Genomic DNA, 19,723 nt, shown 5'->3' with positions numbered 1-19,723 from the left:
TGTAGCCTAGAGGATCGGTCTGCCAGGTTGATTAATGCTGTCTTCGTACAATCACTAAGAATGGCCGGGAACTGAGTGCGAGTGTTGTGCAACGTGAGTATGAATTAGAAGAGTTGGTGTTTATGAATTATCGTGCAATGATTTGCGTTCTGTATGAAGTACCGTCTATCTACAGACTGGATTACTCTCAGATAGATTTTTACGAATGTAAATATACTTTAGGATTAATTAGTATTTTGATTTTCATAGAGAGATTGATTACTATTCTCACAGGTCGGCAGTACCTAGAAAATTCATTTTTACCCTTCCAGTTGTCATTAACGAGTCTTTGTATTACTAGTTCTCTTGAAGAATTAAGACGAGGGGTACTGGAACTAGACTTTTTGCTTTTTAGATACAAGCATATTCACAATTTTGTGCATCTGCGTCCTCCTCTTCTTTTGTGCACGTTGCAGGATTTTGGGTGGTGAGCAGTGAGAAACTAGTACAGTACTGCATTTAAACTATGCCACCTTTCGCTGGTAGTTAACATTGAGACGTCAAACTGTCATAAAGGGTAGTGTAGTACGGCGTGTATCGATTATCCTTATGTTCTCTACACCTGTCAGTGTCGACTTTTCTGAGTTTTTCAAACACTCAGCCTAGCTGTGCATCGGGGCGAGAATATTTTTTCAACTCCATAGGCATCAACAGGAGTCAATATCTAGACTATGTTTGCATTTTCTGTCCAGGGAAAGACTAAACGTTTTGGTCAGCTAATCAGTCATATTACAGCATGTACAATTACCAGTTTTCAGTTGAATTTTACTTCATTATATCCTGTAGTTTAGCTAGAGACTTGAGTCAAATGCTGCTGTCCCTTCAATCCCCCATGTTATTAATAAAAAATAGCACCTGAAGCTAAATACAGTTCAGGTACACAGCAAATCTGATCTCCTGTTCACAGAGACACCAGATCATTTTAACAGATGGCTGCTCTTTCTGTATGAGCAAATTGCTCAGCCAATTCCTATACAATGCAGGTGGCAGTTTGACCATTGGAGAATAAGATCCAATGATGACATTAAGGATTGTTTAGCCAAAGTGGCCTAAAAAGTGTTTTTATTTCTCTGTAGACACTGGCTTGAAGGGCTTGATGGTTAAAATGAACATGCTCTATTCCGGCCTTTTGTAATGTCTGAAAGAAATCGTCAGAAGAGAGGGCAGCGAAGTTTGTCAGCTTCCAAGACCAGGAAACGTGGAAGAGAGTCCTCCAGGCCGGACGTGGGGAAGACTGGCTCCATTGTTTCGTTTTTTAACAATGCCCCACCCGCCAGACTGGCCTGCCCCATCTGCGGGCAGATGGTCGCGCGGTTCTGGATGAACGAGCACATCGACAGCCAGTGCGAACAGTCCCGCATGGAGGCGGGCGGCGATGGCGTCGGCAGGGGCGCCGGCGAGAGGGTCTCGGCTGGCGCGACTGCCTCACCGCCTCCTCGGACCCCGGAAAAATCCCCCAGCCCGGGCGCGGATTCCAGTCCGAGCCAAGCTGAAGCCTCCCTGGGTCCGAAGAAGGAGAAAAAACAGACCAGCCCCTACTTCAAAAATCAGGGTCCTTCGGCGGAAGTCAGAGAGGCGTGCAGCGAGGCCAGAGTGGTTAGAACTATTCATTTGGGCTGCTTGGCTTCGAAGCTGTCAAGAAGGCAGCAGAGACAGGGTAAAGATTCCCAGCTGGGTCTCACACAGCCTTTTCCACTTTCCCCCAAGCCCTCCGGTAGTGTTACACAAGCGCTGGGGGACAGTGGGGCTCTGAACCGCTCACAGACAGAGAATCACTACATCGAGCCTTCCCGAACGGTCTTGGGGAGTTCCAACGGAGAAGCTAATTCGACAGGCCTTGGAGTGCCGGAGACGTCTCCAGGGGAAAGGCATGAAAGGCCAGGGGTTTTAACTGAAGTGTGGAAGGGAGAGGGACCGAATCAGACAGACGTGTCTGACGTATACTCATCGGCGGCCCCCCTCTCCCCACGGTCTACTGTCGCACCCCGAGCAAATAAGAGGAAGAGTAGCGCAAGCCTCGGGCCTGACACCCCTCTGCCAGCGCTCGGCAGCCCAGCGGACAGCAGCTGTAAGAAAAGGAGACATCACGGTGACAGAAACCCAACAGACGAGGTTTCTGGGCTCTCTGGCAGCCAGCAAGCTAATCAGGACAGAGGTACCTCCAGCGAGAGGGTGGCAGGAGAGGCTGGTGACGCCGAGCTTGTTGACAGGCGGGGAAGGATGAGCGGAGCTGCTCCAAGTTCAGAAAAGAGCCCTGTTGCTCCAGAGGGGGTTGATGCTCCTCCAGTGACAGTTGTGGGTGGCAGTAATGGGGAGCTTCTGCCCGAATCCACACGGCTGCCTTACTACCTCCGCAATTTCCTGGCAGTGCTGGAGGCAGTCTTAGAGAATGAGGACGACAGGCAGCTTTTTAACCAAGAGGACATGAGGATCATCAGGGCTTTCCAACACCTCTCAGGTAATGACCTCCTTTGAGCTTCCTAGCTATTTCTGGATCCTGGAAGGCCTGTTTTCTAATGGCTTCTTGGTGCATTGCAGCTGTCAGCATTTCCTGGTGCTGATAGTGGGGGTGGATGGGGCTTATTCATACCACATCTGACTCAATCTTATTAGAGCATGACAATACAGTTGCAGTAGTATTTGACATGCACACCAGAAATGACATGATAGCAAAGGTGCAAAAATAAAGTACCAGATCAAAGTACATACTGTATCCCAAGTAGTAAAAACAGCTGTAGAGGAAAGTCAGTAGGAGCTCAGTTATGTGTACGGTTCACACCAGATATCCAGGTAATATTGTTCCTATTTATCCCAAGAATAACAATAGTAAAGCTTGTTTCTGCTTTATTATTTCACATTTTTAAGATGATAAAGATTGCGAGGAATGGTGGCTTCCTTTGAAATGAACTGGCTTCGAGTTGTCTTTAAAATTTTGTTTTTGTGACCACAAATGGGTCATTAGGTTGGCTCAGCTCTGTGGTTGTTCCACGGGGAATTTGCACCAGATAGAACCAGATGTTTTCTTCTCACATCTCCTCAGAGTTGAAGCTGCATCGTCCCAGATGGAGTTCCACATTCAGTGTGAAAAGTGCAAAAGTGCAGGTTCAATTTGTTTTCTTGCATCACTGATTGGATTTCTTGTTTGTGATGCATCCAGTGTGAACAGGGCTTTCTTGCTCCATAACAGCAGCACTTTGCACTTGCAAACGTTTTCCCCTTGATCTTTTCAGAAGCAGGGCAGAAGCTGTATGTGAGGCTGTTTCAGAGGAAACTTCAGTGGCTGAAGATCAACAAGCTGGACTACTCGGAGATCGGCTCGGACCTGTCGCCTGCGATCCAGGAGCTGGTGAAGAGCGGTTTTCTGCAGACAGGTGACCTCCAGCATCTTCTCCGTTTCATCTCTTTACGAGCTGGGCTCTTTGTGGGAGCAGTAAGACACGCTCCACGCACTATTTCAACTGCAATACACGACCTAAAAATAATCTGAACCCACACAACATATGTACGACTTACAAATTTTAGTAGAATACTGAAAAATATTTTTTCAAGCATGAGATTTAATTATTATCTCGATGGAATATATTGGCTTTCTGCAGTTGATGCTTTGAAAACACTAATAAATGCTGTGAAAAGGGAAGGGGTCCAATTAAATCATTTGCACAGTTAAATAACTGACATAATGAAATCCTGCAAAGGCATCTGCAGGCCTCTGCAGAATCTGGGTTGACAACCAATGATGTGCTGAGAAGGGCTGCAGCAGTGAGGCAGACGCTGGCCTCATCTCCAGCTTGTTTCCCTTGCCAGAGTCTGAGCTGCAGGACCTCAGCGAAGTCCTTGATCTCCTGCTGGCCCCGGAGCTGAAGGCCCTGGCCAAGACCTTCCACCTGGCTGGGCCCGGCACCCACAAGCAGCAGCTGGCGGAGGGCCTCCTGCGGCTGTCCCGGCAGCGCACGCCCTTCGCCCTCGGCCACAGGCAGCTGGGCATCAGCGCCGTCATCCTCAGGAGGTCCGCGCGGGCACGTTAAAAATGAGAAACGCACACGCGCTCCGATCTGATCGTCAAACCTGTTTCCTCGTGTGCTCGGTCACGTTGTGGTTTTCTTTTTTTCCACCTGCTCGCAGGGCCAAGGAGCTGTTGGGGGCTTGTGTGCGAGTGCGCAGGGTCCCCCGCGCCGTCTTCTCCCGCCTGCTCCTGCTCTTCTCCATCGCCGACTCCCCGGAGGAAGAGGAAGCAGGCAGCGGCGGGCAGGGCCAGCTGTATACGGTGCTGATGGTCAACATGGGCCGCCTGGTATTCCCGAGCTACGCTGTCCAGCGCAAGGCCAGGGTCTTCAGGGACAGGGACGACCTCATCAGGTGAGGGGCGCGGAGTCCGCATGACAGCCCAGGTGGGCATTTCGGGCTTGGTTTTGCAGCGAGGGCAAACGTTGCGCGTGTGTCTTACACAACAGCGCCCTCTGCTGCCAGCGCACCATTTTACAGTCCGGTTGGAAAACTGGGTTTACAGCCACTGGAATCTGCAGGTCTGTTTTAAACCAGCAGCAAATTTCAAACATGTCTTCCGAAGCTTGATGGAGGTTTCTTGCATCTCTCCCCAGAGAGAGCCGCCATCCAGAGGAGCGCTTCGTTCTTGTGATTGACAGATGGATTATAGTTTCAATTTAATCTGTATTTTGTTTTGTTGATATTGTGTTCTTCCACAGTACTTTACAGTTTCACAGATCACCAACAAATCTAGAAATCACTGTTGTTTTCATAATAGCCGTGAAGAGGGCAAAAGGTAGTACTGATTGTTGTTTTTTTCCATGAGCAGCTTAATATTTCTGGATTGTAACCCTTGCAAATTTTTACCCACATTAACTAACATGGCAGGAAACCCGACAGCTGTAAAACGTAAATGTATAGGTGCCACACTAAAAACCTGTCCCCTCCAGTTTGTTTTTCACTGAACAGTGCAGTCCTGACTCCCTCTTGCTGCCGTCTGCTAGTTTGCTCAGTGTAACGGGCTGTCGTCTCTGTCAGGTACGAAACCGCCATGCACTCTCTCAGCGATGTGATGTCTGCCATGCAGAACGGGAACTGGGAGGAGGCCCGACAGCTCTACCTGGCTGCAAAATGCGCCTGGCGAGAGCTGAGAGACAGCTCTGACATGAGGTAATGGGCGGAGCCGACAGCACTCGTCCGCCTTCGCACGCTGGTTTGGAATCTCCGGTAGGCAGTCTGTCAGCTGCTCTCAGCAACGGCTAAGACAAGTGAAATTTAAAAGTTTGTTGTACTGTGAGCGGGAAACAGAGAGAGAGAGAGTTAATTTGCCATATGTACATGTACATTGGGATTCATATTTGCACTGTTCTCTTGGCACGTTTTGCAGTGTGCACTGCAGTAGACAACTCTTTTCACACAACGTGCACAGTAGATTACAGCACAGTAAAAAATAATAAATAATGTCCGTACAACAAAGCACAATAACGTACAAGGGGCAGTACAGAACATTAAACGCACAGGACTAGAAAGCCGCAGTAGCCAAGTAAAAAGTGCAGAGTGCAGAGATGTGTTGAATTCAGAGGCATTGCGCAGTTAGCTGTTAATGATGCGCACTGCCATAGGGTAGGAACTATTCTTAAGTCTGGTGGGCCGTGTTTTAACGGTGCCAGAGTGTGGGGGGGGGGACTGGTCTGCACTGCTGTATCGTGATTTTACTAAACTGAAAAACACAGGCATCTTAATATAAAGCATCCTAAAAGGGAAGGCTGTCTTCAGTCGACAGTCCCCTGTCCGGTGGTTCAGGCTGTGCCCTAGCTGGATGTGGTAGGCCTGTCCAGCCTGTGAGAGCCCCTCTTCTCTCAGGCACCACGAGGAGCTGCCCGTGTTCCTGCGCTGCTTTTCTGTGGGCTGGGCCTACACCCGCATCCTGTCGCGCGGCGTGGAGGTCCTGCAGAGGCTGCGGCTGTACGAGGTGGGGCACGAACGCACACTCTCTCCTTTCCTCACTCTTGCTGCTCGAGTAGGATTCCCATTCATGTCTAAAGTTCTTTTTACGGGGGGATGATATCATTCTGTAATTAAAAATATGATTTCCGTCAGTAATTTGTAGTTCCATTTGAGCCAGCAGCCATATCACCCTGCAACTCACAACTGGCAGCCCATTGAAGCTAAGCAGGTGTAAGCCTGGTCAGTACCTGGATTGGAGACCTCCTGGGAAAAACTAAGGTTGCTGCTGGAAGAGGTGTAAGTGGGGCCAGCAGGGGGCGCTCACCCTGCAGTCCATGTGGGTCCTAATGCCCCAGTATAGTGACAGGGACACTATACTGTAAACAGGCGCCGTCCTTCGGATGAGACGTAAAACCGAGGTCCTGACTCTCTATGGTCATTAAAAATCCCAGGGCGCTTCTTGAAAAGAGTAGGGGTGTAATTTCCCGTTGGCCTTTACCAATCATGGCCTCTAAATAATCCCCCTCTATGAACTGGCTTCATTACTCTGCTCTCCTCCCCACTGATAGCTGGTGTGTGGGGAGGGTTCTGGCGCACTATGGCTGCTGTCGCATCATCCAGGTGGGGCTGCACATTGGTGGTGGTGGAGGGGATCCCCATTACCTGTAAAGCCCCATTACCTGTAAAGTGGAGTGTCCAGAAATATAAGTCCAGCTATTAAGCTGTAAGCTATTATTATTATTATTATTATTTGCAGGAAGCTGTGGAAGAGCTGCGGTCCCTCCTGGATCAGGCAGTTTATTGTCCAGACAGCAGGGGGCGCTGGTGGGACAGGCTGGCCTTGAATTTACAGCAGCATCTGAAACAGCCCCAGCAGGTACTCCTGACACACACGCCACATGGGTACTTTTCATGAACAGCAGTGCACAGAAGGAAGGGAGCTACAGCACTTGCTGAGACGCAAGTTAGGGGTATTTCTTTGTGAAAAGATCAATTTAAATAGGTATGATGTGAATTCAGCATAAAAAACAGACATTGATCAGATATTATTAAATGGGATATTTAGTCACATTGTATATGGGTGTGTCTGGTGCATTTGCAGTGTGCGGTATAAGAACTGTTTTTTTTCTTCCTTTCCTTCACTTGCTTTTCCAAGGCTATTCGTTCAATTAAAGAAGGGCTGGCCGACCCCCTGGTGCGAACAGGGCATCGGTTGTCTCTGTATCAGCGAGCAGTGCGAATGAGAGAGTCTCCCAGCTGCAGGAAATTCAGACACCTTCTCAGAGATGTACCTGAAATCGTGGTGAACGATGTCACGCATGTGAGTCTCCGTCTGCGGCTTCCAGATTTGTGTATTTAGTCTCTTTCTGTTGCTGTTGAGCAGATGACCTGCCTCTGAGCAGACTGGCAGGTGAACAGATGACGTTTGCCAGGGCAGTCTGCTGTCACTTGGTGGGTGTTGATTGGTCTTGCTCTTCGCCCCTGCGCTGCAAAGGAATACTTCAGTGTTGTCTATGCCGGGGAAAAAAAAGAATTCTTTCTGGGAAGGACTGGGTTCAGGAATGAAGATGTGTCATGAGATGTTAAACTTAACAATGCCTGAAGTGCCATGCAAAATACTTGCATCACGAGCTGCAAAATAATGTAAATGGTTTATGCAGAAACTGAATTTGACACTGAGTAAACCTGCCATTAATGTTCGAGCAGTTCCAGAAGAGCACCCACCCTGAGGCTATCTGGTCTCGCAGCTCAACACTGTTATGAAACTATTAGAAGTTCTTACTGATAAATATGCAGATGCTATCTTCACTGTAAAGTAGCCTCAAATTGTATTTTGCATATGATATGCGTGTGTTATTTATCATTTTTCTTTCTCGTATCTCCTTTTTTGGGCCCCTGTTATTTCGAGCACACCACACGAGTATCCGAACAGCCCGCAGGGTTGGTTTGGCGATGAAGTTAACTTTATTATTGTACTGAGGTAGCCTGTGCTACTTTCAGCCTGGTCCACCCACCGTGCCACAAGTATTTCGGCATCTGATTACAGAGTACAGTGAAGGCAAGATCCTCTTTGGACATGGCCTTTAAAGAAGTAGCGTCCACCTGAAGCTCGTGGCGCTTCTCACAAGCCCACCGCCCAAGAGCAGCTGTGCTCAGGCCAAACCGGTGCTTTTAAGATCAGACTCCCCCTAGAAGCAGGGAAGAGAACATCTGAGAAGATGGTGTGGGAGTCTTGGTGTCTGCCATGTTGCTGTATAGAAGACCTTGTGTGGCTTGTCTCATCTGGCAACTGTGCCCGGGCAGGTGACGATCCGCGGGCAGATGTGCCCGCAGGCCGGGATGGGGAAGTCCGTGTTCCTGATGCAGGAGGAGGAGACCCGGCCCGGTCCAGCCCGGGGCGCCCCCTCGGCCATGGTCATGTGCTCTGTGGAGGAGCTGGCGCTGGCTCACTATCGCCAGCAAGGCTTTGACCAAGGTACCAAGAGCAGCCTCACACAGGCCACTGCACAAATAATAACCCCCACTGTCTGTACTGAGCTGCCTTGCATGGAGAATTGTTTTGGCTTTCTGTGTGAAACCAGCCCGTCAGGTTATCTTATTAAACCTAGACACATACGTGAATCTTTTGGAAGAGCAAAACAAGACACTGTGACACTAGAAAATGTTATGCGAATTCTTAAAATACTTTAACAAATGAAAGCATATGACTCATTACAAAACTGTACAATTACACCACTGTATGCAGTAGGACTTTTAAAATTTTCATTTTGATTGTGTAAATATACTAGTTTGTGCATTGATATAGGTTCATATTTGTTTGTCCATAGGAATTCACGGAGAAGGGTCTACGTTTTCCACTTTGTGTGGACTTCTGCTGTGGGATATCCTGTACATGGATGGGATAGCAGATGTCTTTCGAAATCCGTACCAGGTCAGTTTATTTTCTGTCAATGCGCCGTTGGGCTCCTTCTGAAGATCAGTACGATTGCTGGTGAAGACCTGAAGCTGTTTCTTTTCTGGCCCGATCAGAGCTGCCCTCTGGACCTGCACACCGACTGCTTCTACGAGAACAGGAAGGAGGCGATAGAGACTCGAGCGCAGCTCCTGCAGGAGGCCTCCACAGAGACGCTGAAGAGCCTCCTGGCCGAAACTTGGCATTCCCAGGAAGGGAGAGCGTCAACGCTGGTGAGCTGGGACAGGTTCCCCTCACTGCAACAGGCTCAGGTAAGAGCAGGCCTGAGAAACCACAGCCACTGTAGGGTCTTAACGGCAGAAATGAACAAGTGAATCATGATCATGCAGTTGCCCATGCTGCACAAGATCACTTCAAGCTATGTAAAGGCTGATCTGGAAAGATTCTTGCAAAAGAACAGAATTTTGCTCCTGAATTAGACTACTCGATGGTAAGAGACTAGAGGCACTAGCTGGGAATACTGTAACTCCACAAGCTGTACCTGACAGGATGTGACAAGAACACAGGGGGCAGTGTAGTAGTAAAAGAAAAGCCTGTCATTTTTCATTACAAGATTTCTGTGTTTTGGAAGTGTAAACCTTGTTATGGACTTGGGCCTTTCCAGTGTTGTGTTTTAGGACGTGTTTTACATTGTTGATAGGAAACTCATGGAAGCTGGTCAATGACAAACTCTAGGGTTATTCCTGTCTCTTTGTAGATGAATGCCTAGTTTGAAAAATTTGTCAAAATTGCAGTGCTTTCTCAGGACAGTAGTTCAGCAGCTGTCAATTCCAAGTTTCATTTTTACACGACCCTTTAGTTTGAGTGCTTTCACGTGCAGACCAAGCTTCCTTTACTTCCGTTACCAATGCCAAGCGTTTCATTTGAATTCATTTCTGGTTTTTGTACATCATCAGTAGTTGAAGAAGTTAACAACACTCCAGCCACAGAGCTGACTTTCACTAGGACGCAAGAGATTAGAAAAGGAAGTTCTGAGGAATGGGCTTCGTCAGCTCTGCCTGTTTCGCCAAACATGTTTGCAAACTTCCAAGTATCTGCCTGACAGCAGAGGGAGAAGGCGAGATTAACGAGGTCTAAATCAACGGGCTTACTAAAGCAAACGCTCTCTCTCAAGAGTCTGGTGGCCTGCCTGGGGGGCCGCTTTCTGAGTGGGCTGGTGCGACGGATGGCGAGAGACTACCGCCACTGCCGGGGCGGGCTTCCGGATTTGGTGGTGTGGAACACGCAGGACAGCACGTACAAGGTGAGCCCATCCCGGCAATGAAGAGCTAAGGAGGGCTGGGAAAGAGTGGGGGGCCGTGTGCCCCATTTTCCTCTGTGGGTGTTTGAAGGAGCTCACTAAATCTAAAATGTTGTCCCGCTGTTTCTGGAGGAAGCTCAGAGTTTGGGCCTCAACCACCAGACTGGGAAGCATAATTCAGATGACCGCTCCTCTTTTTCTTTTTCTGGCCAAGCAGCCCCTTCTTATAAACCTTTTGATGAAAGAGGAAAATCAAATAGCCATATTTAAACTTGGACTTCACAATCTGGATTGGACAGAAATAATATAGAGGCAGTGAAAGCAGTGATGAGTACTAGCCAGAGAATGGCTTACAGCCTCAAAATTGTTGAAGTATTGTTAACTTGGTACTAGAAAACCCTTATTTTGCTTATATCTCGTGGTAATGGAATCCTACAGTGGAGCAAGCCGGTGGAGAGTTATGTCTGACTGTTATCTACCTCCCCCTTTCTCGGTGTTGCAGCTGGTGGAGGTGAAGGGCCCGAATGACCGGCTGTCCCACAAGCAGATGATCTGGCTGGATGAGCTGAGGAAGCTGGGGGCAGATGTGGAAGTGTGCCATGTGACTGACATCGGGGCCCGGAGCACTCGCCTGAGCTGAGCCAGAGCGGCAGTCCCATCACCTGACTTCAGCAATCCTTATTCAGCTCAGGGTCAACAAGCAACAGGAGAATGGTGGGATACACCCTGGCCAGGACACCAGTCCAGCACACAGCAGTCACCGACACAAAAACCCAGAAGCCAATTAACTAACCAACATTCTTTGTACTGTGGGAGGAAACATGCAGGCTTCATGTAGAGAGAACCAGGAATTGAGCCCAGGGCCCCAGTATGCTAACTTCTGATTTCCCATAAAATGAAATCCCTGAGACCCCAGTACTTTCTGTTCCATCTTCTGTAGGACCACAAAATCTGGAAACAGTTGATTTAATTTAATTAATTGAATTCAGTAATGGTTTCAATTTAAGTTAGCAAAAGCTTTTGAGAATCCCTGATAGCTCTCCATGGCCAGGGATGAGGTTTAATGATCTAACATGGGGCCCTAGTTTATAGCCTGCTTTCCTGGAGTCACAAATGTTTAGGGGGAAGTTCACGTCCACAGCAAACGGCATTTCAGGACAGGGAGGTTTGTGAAGGACCTTCTCCCTTGGATTACAAAGAACTATGTTTATGCCCTCAGTGTAATGCTGCTTGAAGTATCTCAGGAAGCTAATGTAAATTAAAAGATTGTGGATTCTCTTGAGGATTTTAATTGTAATCCTTACTTGAATCTTACTGATTTGTACAAATGTTGCCATATCAGAAGGTATTGGAGCAATAGTGTCAGCCAAGTGGAAAAGTGAATCAGAAAAGAAACATACCAGGGATCATGAAGCTTCAATCTCCTTTAAACCAAATCTCACTAATCTGTCACATGCTGCTATTGTACATTAATAATCTTGCTCTGTTTTTAATTTATTTTATGTATATGATATTAATTAAATCTGAAACTGATTTAAAATCTTTTAAACAATCATTGCTGTTGTAATAAACCACACTATTTCTACTTCTTCATTCCTTTTAGGAGGGGGACAACAAAAACCACCACCACAGATATTTAAAAGCAATTTTATTTACACTATTCGGCAAATATTAAATATTGACAATGAATGTATTTGGCCTCTCAGAATGGCAGCTCTGCGCTTACAAAGAAAGAAAGCCCTGTCAGTGCTTTGGACAGCTGGCACTCCTCGATCACAGCTGGGTGAGACAAGCTTTACAATACCAGTTACAGCAGTGGCTCTGAGGCGTGCAGGAAACCCCAGTGAGAATCCGGGGGTCACTACTGGAACAGCCAGGTTCTGCTGCAGGGGTCTCGGACCACCTGCACAGCTCAGGGCTCGGAGTGCGGAATCATCCCTGGCAGGTTTTTAAGCTTCATTTTTTGCATTGAAGGGGAACTGATGTAACGTCAGTTCCATATGGCTTCCAGGTGTGGTAGCTTTGGAATCAGTGAAGTGCTAGTACACAACTGTGTGGAACTGTGAAGCAACCCGTTAAAGCAGAAAACAATCCCAGGTCCTTTTAATACTTTTTACATCTTAGTAAGCCCATAATCCCCTTTAAAGGCACAATGGATTACAAATGACCCAGTTTTTAACCATACTGCATAACTAAATAAATATTTATGCTGATGTCTTTTCATCACATTGTGCTACATGAAGTGCACAATAATCACACAACAACAGCCGAGTGCATTTTCAGTAAGGATTAGTGGAAACTAATATAGCTCATACTAAATTGTTTTGTTTTCAAAATATATAGTAGTTATAGTACCAAGTTTCAAAAAAGAGATCAGTAAATGTCAGTTACAAGTAGGGCAAAAAAAACTGTATTTTGATTGCTAATTTACTTACTACAATTGCTATGTTGTCTATGGTTTTTGCTCTTCAGTTCATTTTTTTTAATAATAGAGGTCCCACATTCTTGGATTTTGAAGTAGAACAAGATAAGCCGGGAAGGAAGAAACGAAAAAGACATTAATGCCCCATATATGGCCAGTGTAACACCATCACCACTCTAAGGACAGTAACCCCAGAGCTGCACAGCAGCGCCGAGAGCCTGTCTCCCAGTCCCAGACTGGAGTCTGTCTGGACCACAAATACAGAGCTGTGTCATGTACAGTACCTCTCCTCCTCTTTCAACAGCTCCACAAGCAGGTGTCCAGCCTGCCCTGCAGTCCTGACTGACAGCTCTAGCACTTATAAAAACCCTCTAAGGAGGTTCACTTAACCCCACGATTAATCCAGCAGGGGCTCTTGGGGAAAGGTCAAGGAAAAACCTTAGAAACTACCTTATAAAACTACTCACTATTAATATTTTATATACAGATTGTTCTCTAATAGCTTAATTTTTTAACCCTGTAACAGTGGGGATAATATAAGACTACAATTATGTTTCTTCTCAAAGACTTGACTACAGTTTATTCAAAAAGAGGTTTAATTTACTTCACCTTACCAGAAGGTCTACGAATAAGTTTACACATCTTGTGAAATATGTGTAAGGTACCACAGAATAAAAGCCACATATTCATTTTGCATTTCATCTAAAACCTGTGTGAATTCGTATATCTCGCCGTCAATTTATAGTCCACTATCAATGTAACTGATTTTCCAAAAATCTCTGCTGAAGACTACTGAAACCTGGCAATAACAGCAAAAAATGTTACCCTGCAAATTGTGCGGTTTCAAGCTGTTTTTTAATTCCTTTGAATTATCTTGTGCAAAAATAAAACGCCCCCACTAAAGGATTTCAGTCTCCTCTAAGCCGGTGTTTTTACATGCGTTTTTTGTGTTACTGCAAGTGGATCAGACTGTAAAGGGTATGTCTACAAGGCTACAAGAGCACTCAGAGCGTCTCGCTGGCCAGAGTTTCAGTGGAAAGCCAGATTTTGGCACCACTGAGGAATTTGCTGAGTGGGGTTCCTAGAATGCTGCGCCTACAGAGATTTCCAACGGGAGAAAAGGGGAACGATGATGTCAAGTAGTCAGGGGTCGACAGAGAGTCGCTGAGGCTGTTGACCTTGAAGTACATTTTGCTTTGCTCTGTTTGAGGGGTGCTGGCCGCTGGACACGGGTTACCCTTATACTGCCGCAGCTGGTTCTGCAGCTTCTCGATCTCGTCGGCCAGCAGGGACACCTTGTGGAAGGCCGTGATGAAGCCGCCGCCGTTGATCTGGGCCTCCGGGATCCAGCGCAGGAAGTAGAGCTTCCAGAGCTTGATGTGCGAGGGCAGCAGCTGCGGCAGGAGCAGGCCCTGCAGGTCGGGGGGCCTGGACAGCCAATCCCTGAAGAACTGCTCCGAGGGGCTGTCCTGGGGTTCCCGCAGCTGGGAGAAGTCAGGCTTCAGCCTCAGCACCAGGGAATTCCGTCTGGGAATTGAATCCTGCTCACTCATCAGGCCGTTCCGTAGAGAGGGCATTCCCCGCATTGTGGAGCTGTGGTATTTCTAGGCAAAGGAGAAAAGAGTGTTGACTTTTCGTATCGAGTATCTGTTCCCACACTTAGAAGACTTCGCACTCTTTCTAGTGATTGAAGCCTGTCCACTTTCCACGATCAAACTTGCAGGAGTTTTCTTGTGTTGTTAATCCTTACATTTCTCTCCAAAACTCTCCTTGCTTTCTTAAACTAAACAAATTTTCACCATAATGGAAAAGATACACTGTGAATAAATACAGTACAGTGCACTAATTTCATGCATATCTCATGACTAGGGAACTACCTTACCTTTGCACGTCTGAATGTCTTTATGGCTCCATTGTGCACAAAGGTTGTGCTCTTCCCTATGTACAGAGGGCTGTTGAATAGAGCCTGGTCTTCAAGTGTGAACTGCTGAGACCAGTCCCACACAGGGGGGAAACGCAGAGTCTTGTCTTCCCCCAGTGGGATATTCTTGCTCCTGGCAAAGTCCTGCGGGACAGCAGAAGAACAATCACTGCTACAGCAGCCACCAAACGAGCTGTAGAAGCAAAATGTGCAACTGTCTTAAGCTTACAAATTCTGCTCTGCAACATTTTTGAGGAGTCCAAGGACCATTACTTTAATCTGGACATAATTCTGTTTTTCTCCAACTATTTGTAATCAGTCTGGCTGTAAAGCCCTGAATGCATCCTTTAAACATGCCTTTTCAATCTGTTCTGTTTAAAAAGAAGTGACAAGCAGCCTGTGCAGAAGCGTCTGCTGGCCAGCTGTGCACTCACTCTGCTGTGCTCTGCACGCTGCTGGGGGCAGTTGAAGAGGAAAGTGCTGAAGACCGGGATCCACATGCTGTCGCTCAGCACCGTCAAGTAGGTCTCCGTGAATTCAAAGGCGGCTGGGTACTGATTAAGCAGCTGCCACACGCAGTCCAAGAACATCAAGAACAAGGGCGACTGGGGAGAGGCAGAGAGATATACAGCACCTTATAAAAGGATTCAGATTCTTCCTCTTTTTTTAATTTTGTGAGTTTGTAATTTTGTGAAATTACAAATTGAGATGTAGAACTCAGTATTTGGTGGAAGCCTCTTGGACAATGATTAAAGTCACCAGTCCAAGGACTTATGTTTTTATTCTGAAGTGCTGAGAACCATTATTAATGCACACACAGACAGAGGCCACTCAATTAATAGTGTGGCTCAATAAGGTAATATTGTGCATCTAGACTAGGGTTTTTATTTTATTTTCCATTTTATTTCTATTTCTTTTTTCTTTTTCTTTTTTGCTTTTTTAGTCATGACTGCACACTTTAAAGGAACAAAAGATGAAAACTGAATACTTTTGAAAGGCACTGTACACATAAAGACATGCCACATTCAACATACCCAAATTTCTGAACAATGTTTAGATTGAAAATGCAGACTACATGCTCTGTCAAGAACTCCATGGAATAATGAAACGACTCTCATACCAACTGGATTCTAATTGATCCCGGATCCAAGGGATTGTGGGGGAAAAAATGTGGACCCTTACCTCCTCTTTCTCAGATTTCTTCAAGTGGTTACACCTATCAAGGAAGCGATACCCTGCCATCACCCACTCCTTCTGCACCAGGCTCTGGAACCCTGTGATGCTCCGGAAATGGGGATCCAGCATCAGCTGGACCAGAGAGGAGATCACACAGCTGAGGTCGCGGTCTTCCTCCTCTGCAGGGGATGAGCGATATGAAGGAAGCACACAAGAAGCAGAGAGTGAGCACAGGGGCGTAGGTAACACCTGGCCTGAAAAATGAAAACTGTAGCTTTTCCCAAAAGTCTGGAGTGACCTAATGGCAATGACTCAAGAGAAAAGGTTTTACCTTGCAGAATGACAGAAACATGCTTTCCCTCCAGCATGTACACTAGCTCAACAGAGTGTTTCAGGAACAACCTAGAAAAATAAAGACATCCAGGTGAGAAACACGTACACAAACAAATCCTTACTTAGTGTATCATGCACTAATACAACAGGGGTATCATAATCTTTACAATTCATCTCAAAGTACCATTTAAAGCTAAAACAGTGGGCATTCTTGGGATGTGTGTACAGCTGTCTTTATCAGATCATCCCTGTAGCAATGAACATGGCCAAACGATTGTACTAGTTTTTAACCAAGACGAAACCAACTGCAGACAAATCATTCGGTCAGTCTTCTTAGAGCACCCATGGAGAAGATAGGATAAGACACGTAGGCAGGTAGAGGAGAAAGACCAAAAGCAAAAATAGAGGCAATTGGTAGGATGAGAGACTTTCCAACCTTCACATGCCAGAACTGCACAACTTTAAGGTATTGTTTTAGGTAATTTTTCACTACAAAAGGCTGACACTAGACCTTAAGTAAGGGACTATTTTTATAGTTGTGGAAATGTATTCTCTATTTGTTTCTTTTTGACATTGTCAAAAAGAAATCTCTTTTTGTCAGTGATTCTGTATTTTGAATAAGGAAATGTGTTCCTATTTGTTTAGCATCTGTTTTTGAGTGTAGTAGTATTTTTCTTTTTTACAATTATGTCATTATATATAAAACTATATCATCACTTTGTTATTAATCCAATCATTTTGTATCATGTCAGAATGGGACACCCATTTCACTATAATACAAACAACCACTGTGTATAGTACCTTGAAGCAATAACAGATTTTTAAGAAATCTTTCCTTACAAACTTGAAGGAAACTTCCCTTTTTTTTGCTTTTCCAGCAAGGAATTAATGTCAACAGTTAAATGTTATACAACCTTAAGAGGCACAATACAAAGGCTGGGATTCAAACAAAAATAAGTCACCATGCCAAAAAGAAAAACCTATGAAATCACTACATAACAGACATTCTGGTGTGCACGTCAAAACCATCCTAAAAACACGAATGCATTCTCTGGCAAAAAAAGAACACCAGATGTCTAACATAATGCCAAGTAAAACATTTCAGAATGCTACTTTTAAATTGAAGTTATAGGGTCCAGGAAACACGCCAAAGAATGAGAAGGATGCACTGCATGGCAGGGCCTCCTGGTGTTTGTGTGTACCTGACATACTCCAGCCAGCGCGCGCTCTCCATGGACGACAGCCACTTCTCCTCCGTGTCCTCAAAGGGCTCTGTGTACAGACAAACACACAGTCAGCGCCGCTCCAAAACATCTGAGAAGGGCAAACCGAAGTCAGACTGCATAAGGAAATCCTCTCTCTAACGAACTTCTTTTGTATGTGGAAGAACTGCCTTTTTTCCCCCCTAAAGAACACAACATTCCCTTTCAAAGGGAATTTCACCCATTTTGTGACACTTTGTTTTGTGTTGCACGGGGACGAAATCAATTTTGCCATAATCTGCATTCTATACATGTGTAATTTTAAAAACGGGAGAGGAGGACAATGCTTTTATCCCTTGTCAAGCTCACCAATTACACAGATCTGCCTCAGCTTGACAAAAGCCGCCTGGATGTCTTGTATGGCTGGAAGATTCTTGTCTAAATCACACTTGAACACATCACTCCGCTGAGGGTGGCTTTTTGTGATAGCGGTACAAATCCTATGGAAAAAAAACACATGAAGCAAGCGCCCGTCACCTGCAGCGCTAGACAAAGCTCTTGACAGCAAACCTAAGAAAAGAAAGTTCAGCCTAAGTTCAACCTTCTTCCCCAGGGACTGGCTTAATACGAAAACACACTACTGGTTCTGTTCTTCTCAGATGACTCTTAAAACACTGATCATATAAGCAAGGAATTCCTACAGTACTGTACATTTTCATATTCCCAAAAATAATTTGCTAAACAATATTTTAACCTCCTGTATTTATGCATGCATGAAAGTCAACAATTAACTACACAGTGTTGCTTGAAGTTCTTAATAGCAAACCTCAAACCATCAAACATTGCTGCTTTACTCAACTTATCGTTTAAGTTTTTCTAAAATGCAGGGTAAACAGGCTTTTACATGTCAATGCGAATGATGTTGTTCAACACATCTGCTTCTACTCACCTTTGGTCTATCTTCCTTTGTTGAACCACGTCTCTGATGCTGGACATTCGAACCAGAGCGCTGCCATTTGGATGATTCCAGCACCACAACTAGGATAGGCACAGACATCAAATTAGGGACGCTTCAGTCACTACAGACACTGTGTCACCTTTCTAAGTATGTCTTGAAATAGCAGTAATGAAAACATTGTGAATAAAAGTGTTATATAAGTGTTAAAAGAAGGTACAGTAATTCAAAATGCATGGTATATAGTAACCAATCGGCCCTTAAAAAATAAAAACAGAATGTTCAGAATGGCTGGGGTCTGACAGTAAAGAAAACCAGCTCAGCACTCACTGGAATACGTTTCCCAGCAAAGAATCCAGAAAACTGTTTCAGGTCTTGATCAGCCAGGGAAACAGGGACCACAAAGTATTCTGGAAGACTGAAAATCAGAAGTGGTTACAAAAGATGTTTTTAGGTAAGATGCATCACAGCACTTCTGCAAGTACAGTGCCTTGCGAAAGTATTCGGCCCCCTTGAACTTTTCAACCTTTTGCCACATTTCAGGCTTCAAACATAAAGATATACATTTTTTATTTTATGTGAAGAATCACCAAAAAGTGGGACACAATTGTGAAGTGGAACGAAATCTATTGGATTTTTGAAACTTTTTTAACTAATAAAAAAATGAAAAGTGGGGCGTGCAAAATTATTCGGCCCCTTTACTTTCAGTGCAGCAAACTCACTCCAGAAGTTCAGCGAGGATCTCTGAATGATCCAATGTTGTCCTAAATGACTGATGGTGATAAATAGAATCCATCTGTGTGTAATCAAGTCTCTGTATAAATGCACCTGCTCTGTGATAGTCTCAAGGTTCTGTTGAAAGCGCAGAGAGCATCATGAAGACCAAGGAACACACCAGGCAGGTCCGTAATACTGTTGTGGAGAAGTTTAAAGCCGGATTTGGATACAAAAAGATTTCCCAAGCTTCAAACATCCCAAGGAGCACTGTGCAAGCGATCATCTTGAAATGGAAGGAGTATCAGACCACTGCAAATCTACCAAGACCTGGCCGTCCCTCTAAACTTTCAGCTCAGACAAGGAGAAGACTGATCAGAGATGCAGCCAAGAGGCCCATGATCACTCTGGATGAACTGCAGAGAACTACAGCTGAGGTGGGAGAGTCTGTCCATAGGACAACAATCAGTCTTACACTGCACAAATCTGGCTTTATGGAAGAGTGGCAAGAAGAAAGCCATTTCTCAAAGATATCCATAAAAAGTCTCGTCTAAAGTTTGCCACAAGCCACCTGGGAGACACCCCAAACATGTGGAAGAAGGTGCTCTGGTCAGATGAAACCAAAATTGAACTTTTTGGCCACAATGCAAAACGATATGTTTGGCGTAAAAGCAACACAGCTCATCACCCTCAACACACCATCCCCACTGTCAAACATGGTGGTGGCAGCATCATGGTTTGGGCCTGCTTTTCTTCAGCAGGGACAGGGAAGATGGTTAAAATTGAGGGGAAGATGGATGCAGCCAAATACAGGAC

At 45.6% G+C, this 19,723-nt stretch overlaps 2 protein-coding genes across 2 annotated transcripts in view; one reads left to right on the top strand and one right to left on the bottom strand.

The window, feature by feature from the left end:
* Positions 1-41: 41 nt before the first annotated feature.
* fan1 (FANCD2 and FANCI associated nuclease 1) lies at positions 42-11,724 on the top strand. Its single transcript, XM_069190539.1, has 14 exons — positions 42-93; positions 1,116-2,497; positions 3,270-3,410; positions 3,844-4,045; positions 4,162-4,395; positions 5,062-5,193; positions 5,887-5,995; positions 6,728-6,847; positions 7,127-7,291; positions 8,275-8,446; positions 8,799-8,902; positions 9,001-9,195; positions 10,059-10,187; positions 10,687-11,724. Exons 2-14 carry the CDS (start codon positions 1,174-1,176, stop codon positions 10,822-10,824), a joined length of 3,165 nt encoding a protein of 1,054 aa, XP_069046640.1. The 5' UTR covers positions 42-93; positions 1,116-1,173; the 3' UTR covers positions 10,825-11,724.
* Positions 11,725-11,815: 91 nt separating this feature from the next.
* mtmr10 (myotubularin related protein 10) overlaps positions 11,816-19,723 on the bottom strand; it is a 32,689-nt gene continuing 24,781 nt past the window's right edge. Inside the window, exons 8-16 of the mRNA XM_006628792.3 lie at positions 18,524-18,611; positions 18,188-18,276; positions 17,608-17,738; positions 17,239-17,308; positions 16,035-16,105; positions 15,710-15,882; positions 14,962-15,132; positions 14,489-14,671; positions 11,816-14,210 (exon numbers count right to left, since the gene is read on the bottom strand). Of these exons, the coding sequence (XP_006628855.3) occupies positions 13,611-14,210; positions 14,489-14,671; positions 14,962-15,132; positions 15,710-15,882; positions 16,035-16,105; positions 17,239-17,308; positions 17,608-17,738; positions 18,188-18,276; positions 18,524-18,611 (1,576 nt within the window). The 3' untranslated portion in view covers positions 11,816-13,610. The remainder of the gene's footprint in view (positions 14,211-14,488; positions 14,672-14,961; positions 15,133-15,709; positions 15,883-16,034; positions 16,106-17,238; positions 17,309-17,607; positions 17,739-18,187; positions 18,277-18,523; positions 18,612-19,723) is intronic.

This window comes from Lepisosteus oculatus, chromosome 5 (assembly GCF_040954835.1).
Source record: "Lepisosteus oculatus isolate fLepOcu1 chromosome 5, fLepOcu1.hap2, whole genome shotgun sequence".
NCBI classification, from domain to species: domain Eukaryota; kingdom Metazoa; phylum Chordata; class Actinopteri; order Semionotiformes; family Lepisosteidae; genus Lepisosteus; species Lepisosteus oculatus.
Note: the sequence above shows the minus strand (reverse complement) of the source record. Positions and strands in the feature narration are given on the sequence as shown.

Excerpts from the sequence above, each read along its gene's own strand:
- fan1 (XM_069190539.1), top strand. The coding sequence starts at position 1,174 with ATGTCTGAAAGAAATCGTCAGAAGAGAGGGCAGCGAAGTTTGTCAGCT. Across the intron at positions 5,194-5,886 it reads AGAGACAGCTCTGACATGAG|GCACCACGAGGAGCTGCCCG; the intron begins GTAATGGGCGGA and ends CTCTTCTCTCAG. Across the intron at positions 8,447-8,798 it reads CCAGCAAGGCTTTGACCAAG|GAATTCACGGAGAAGGGTCT; the intron begins GTACCAAGAGCA and ends GTTTGTCCATAG.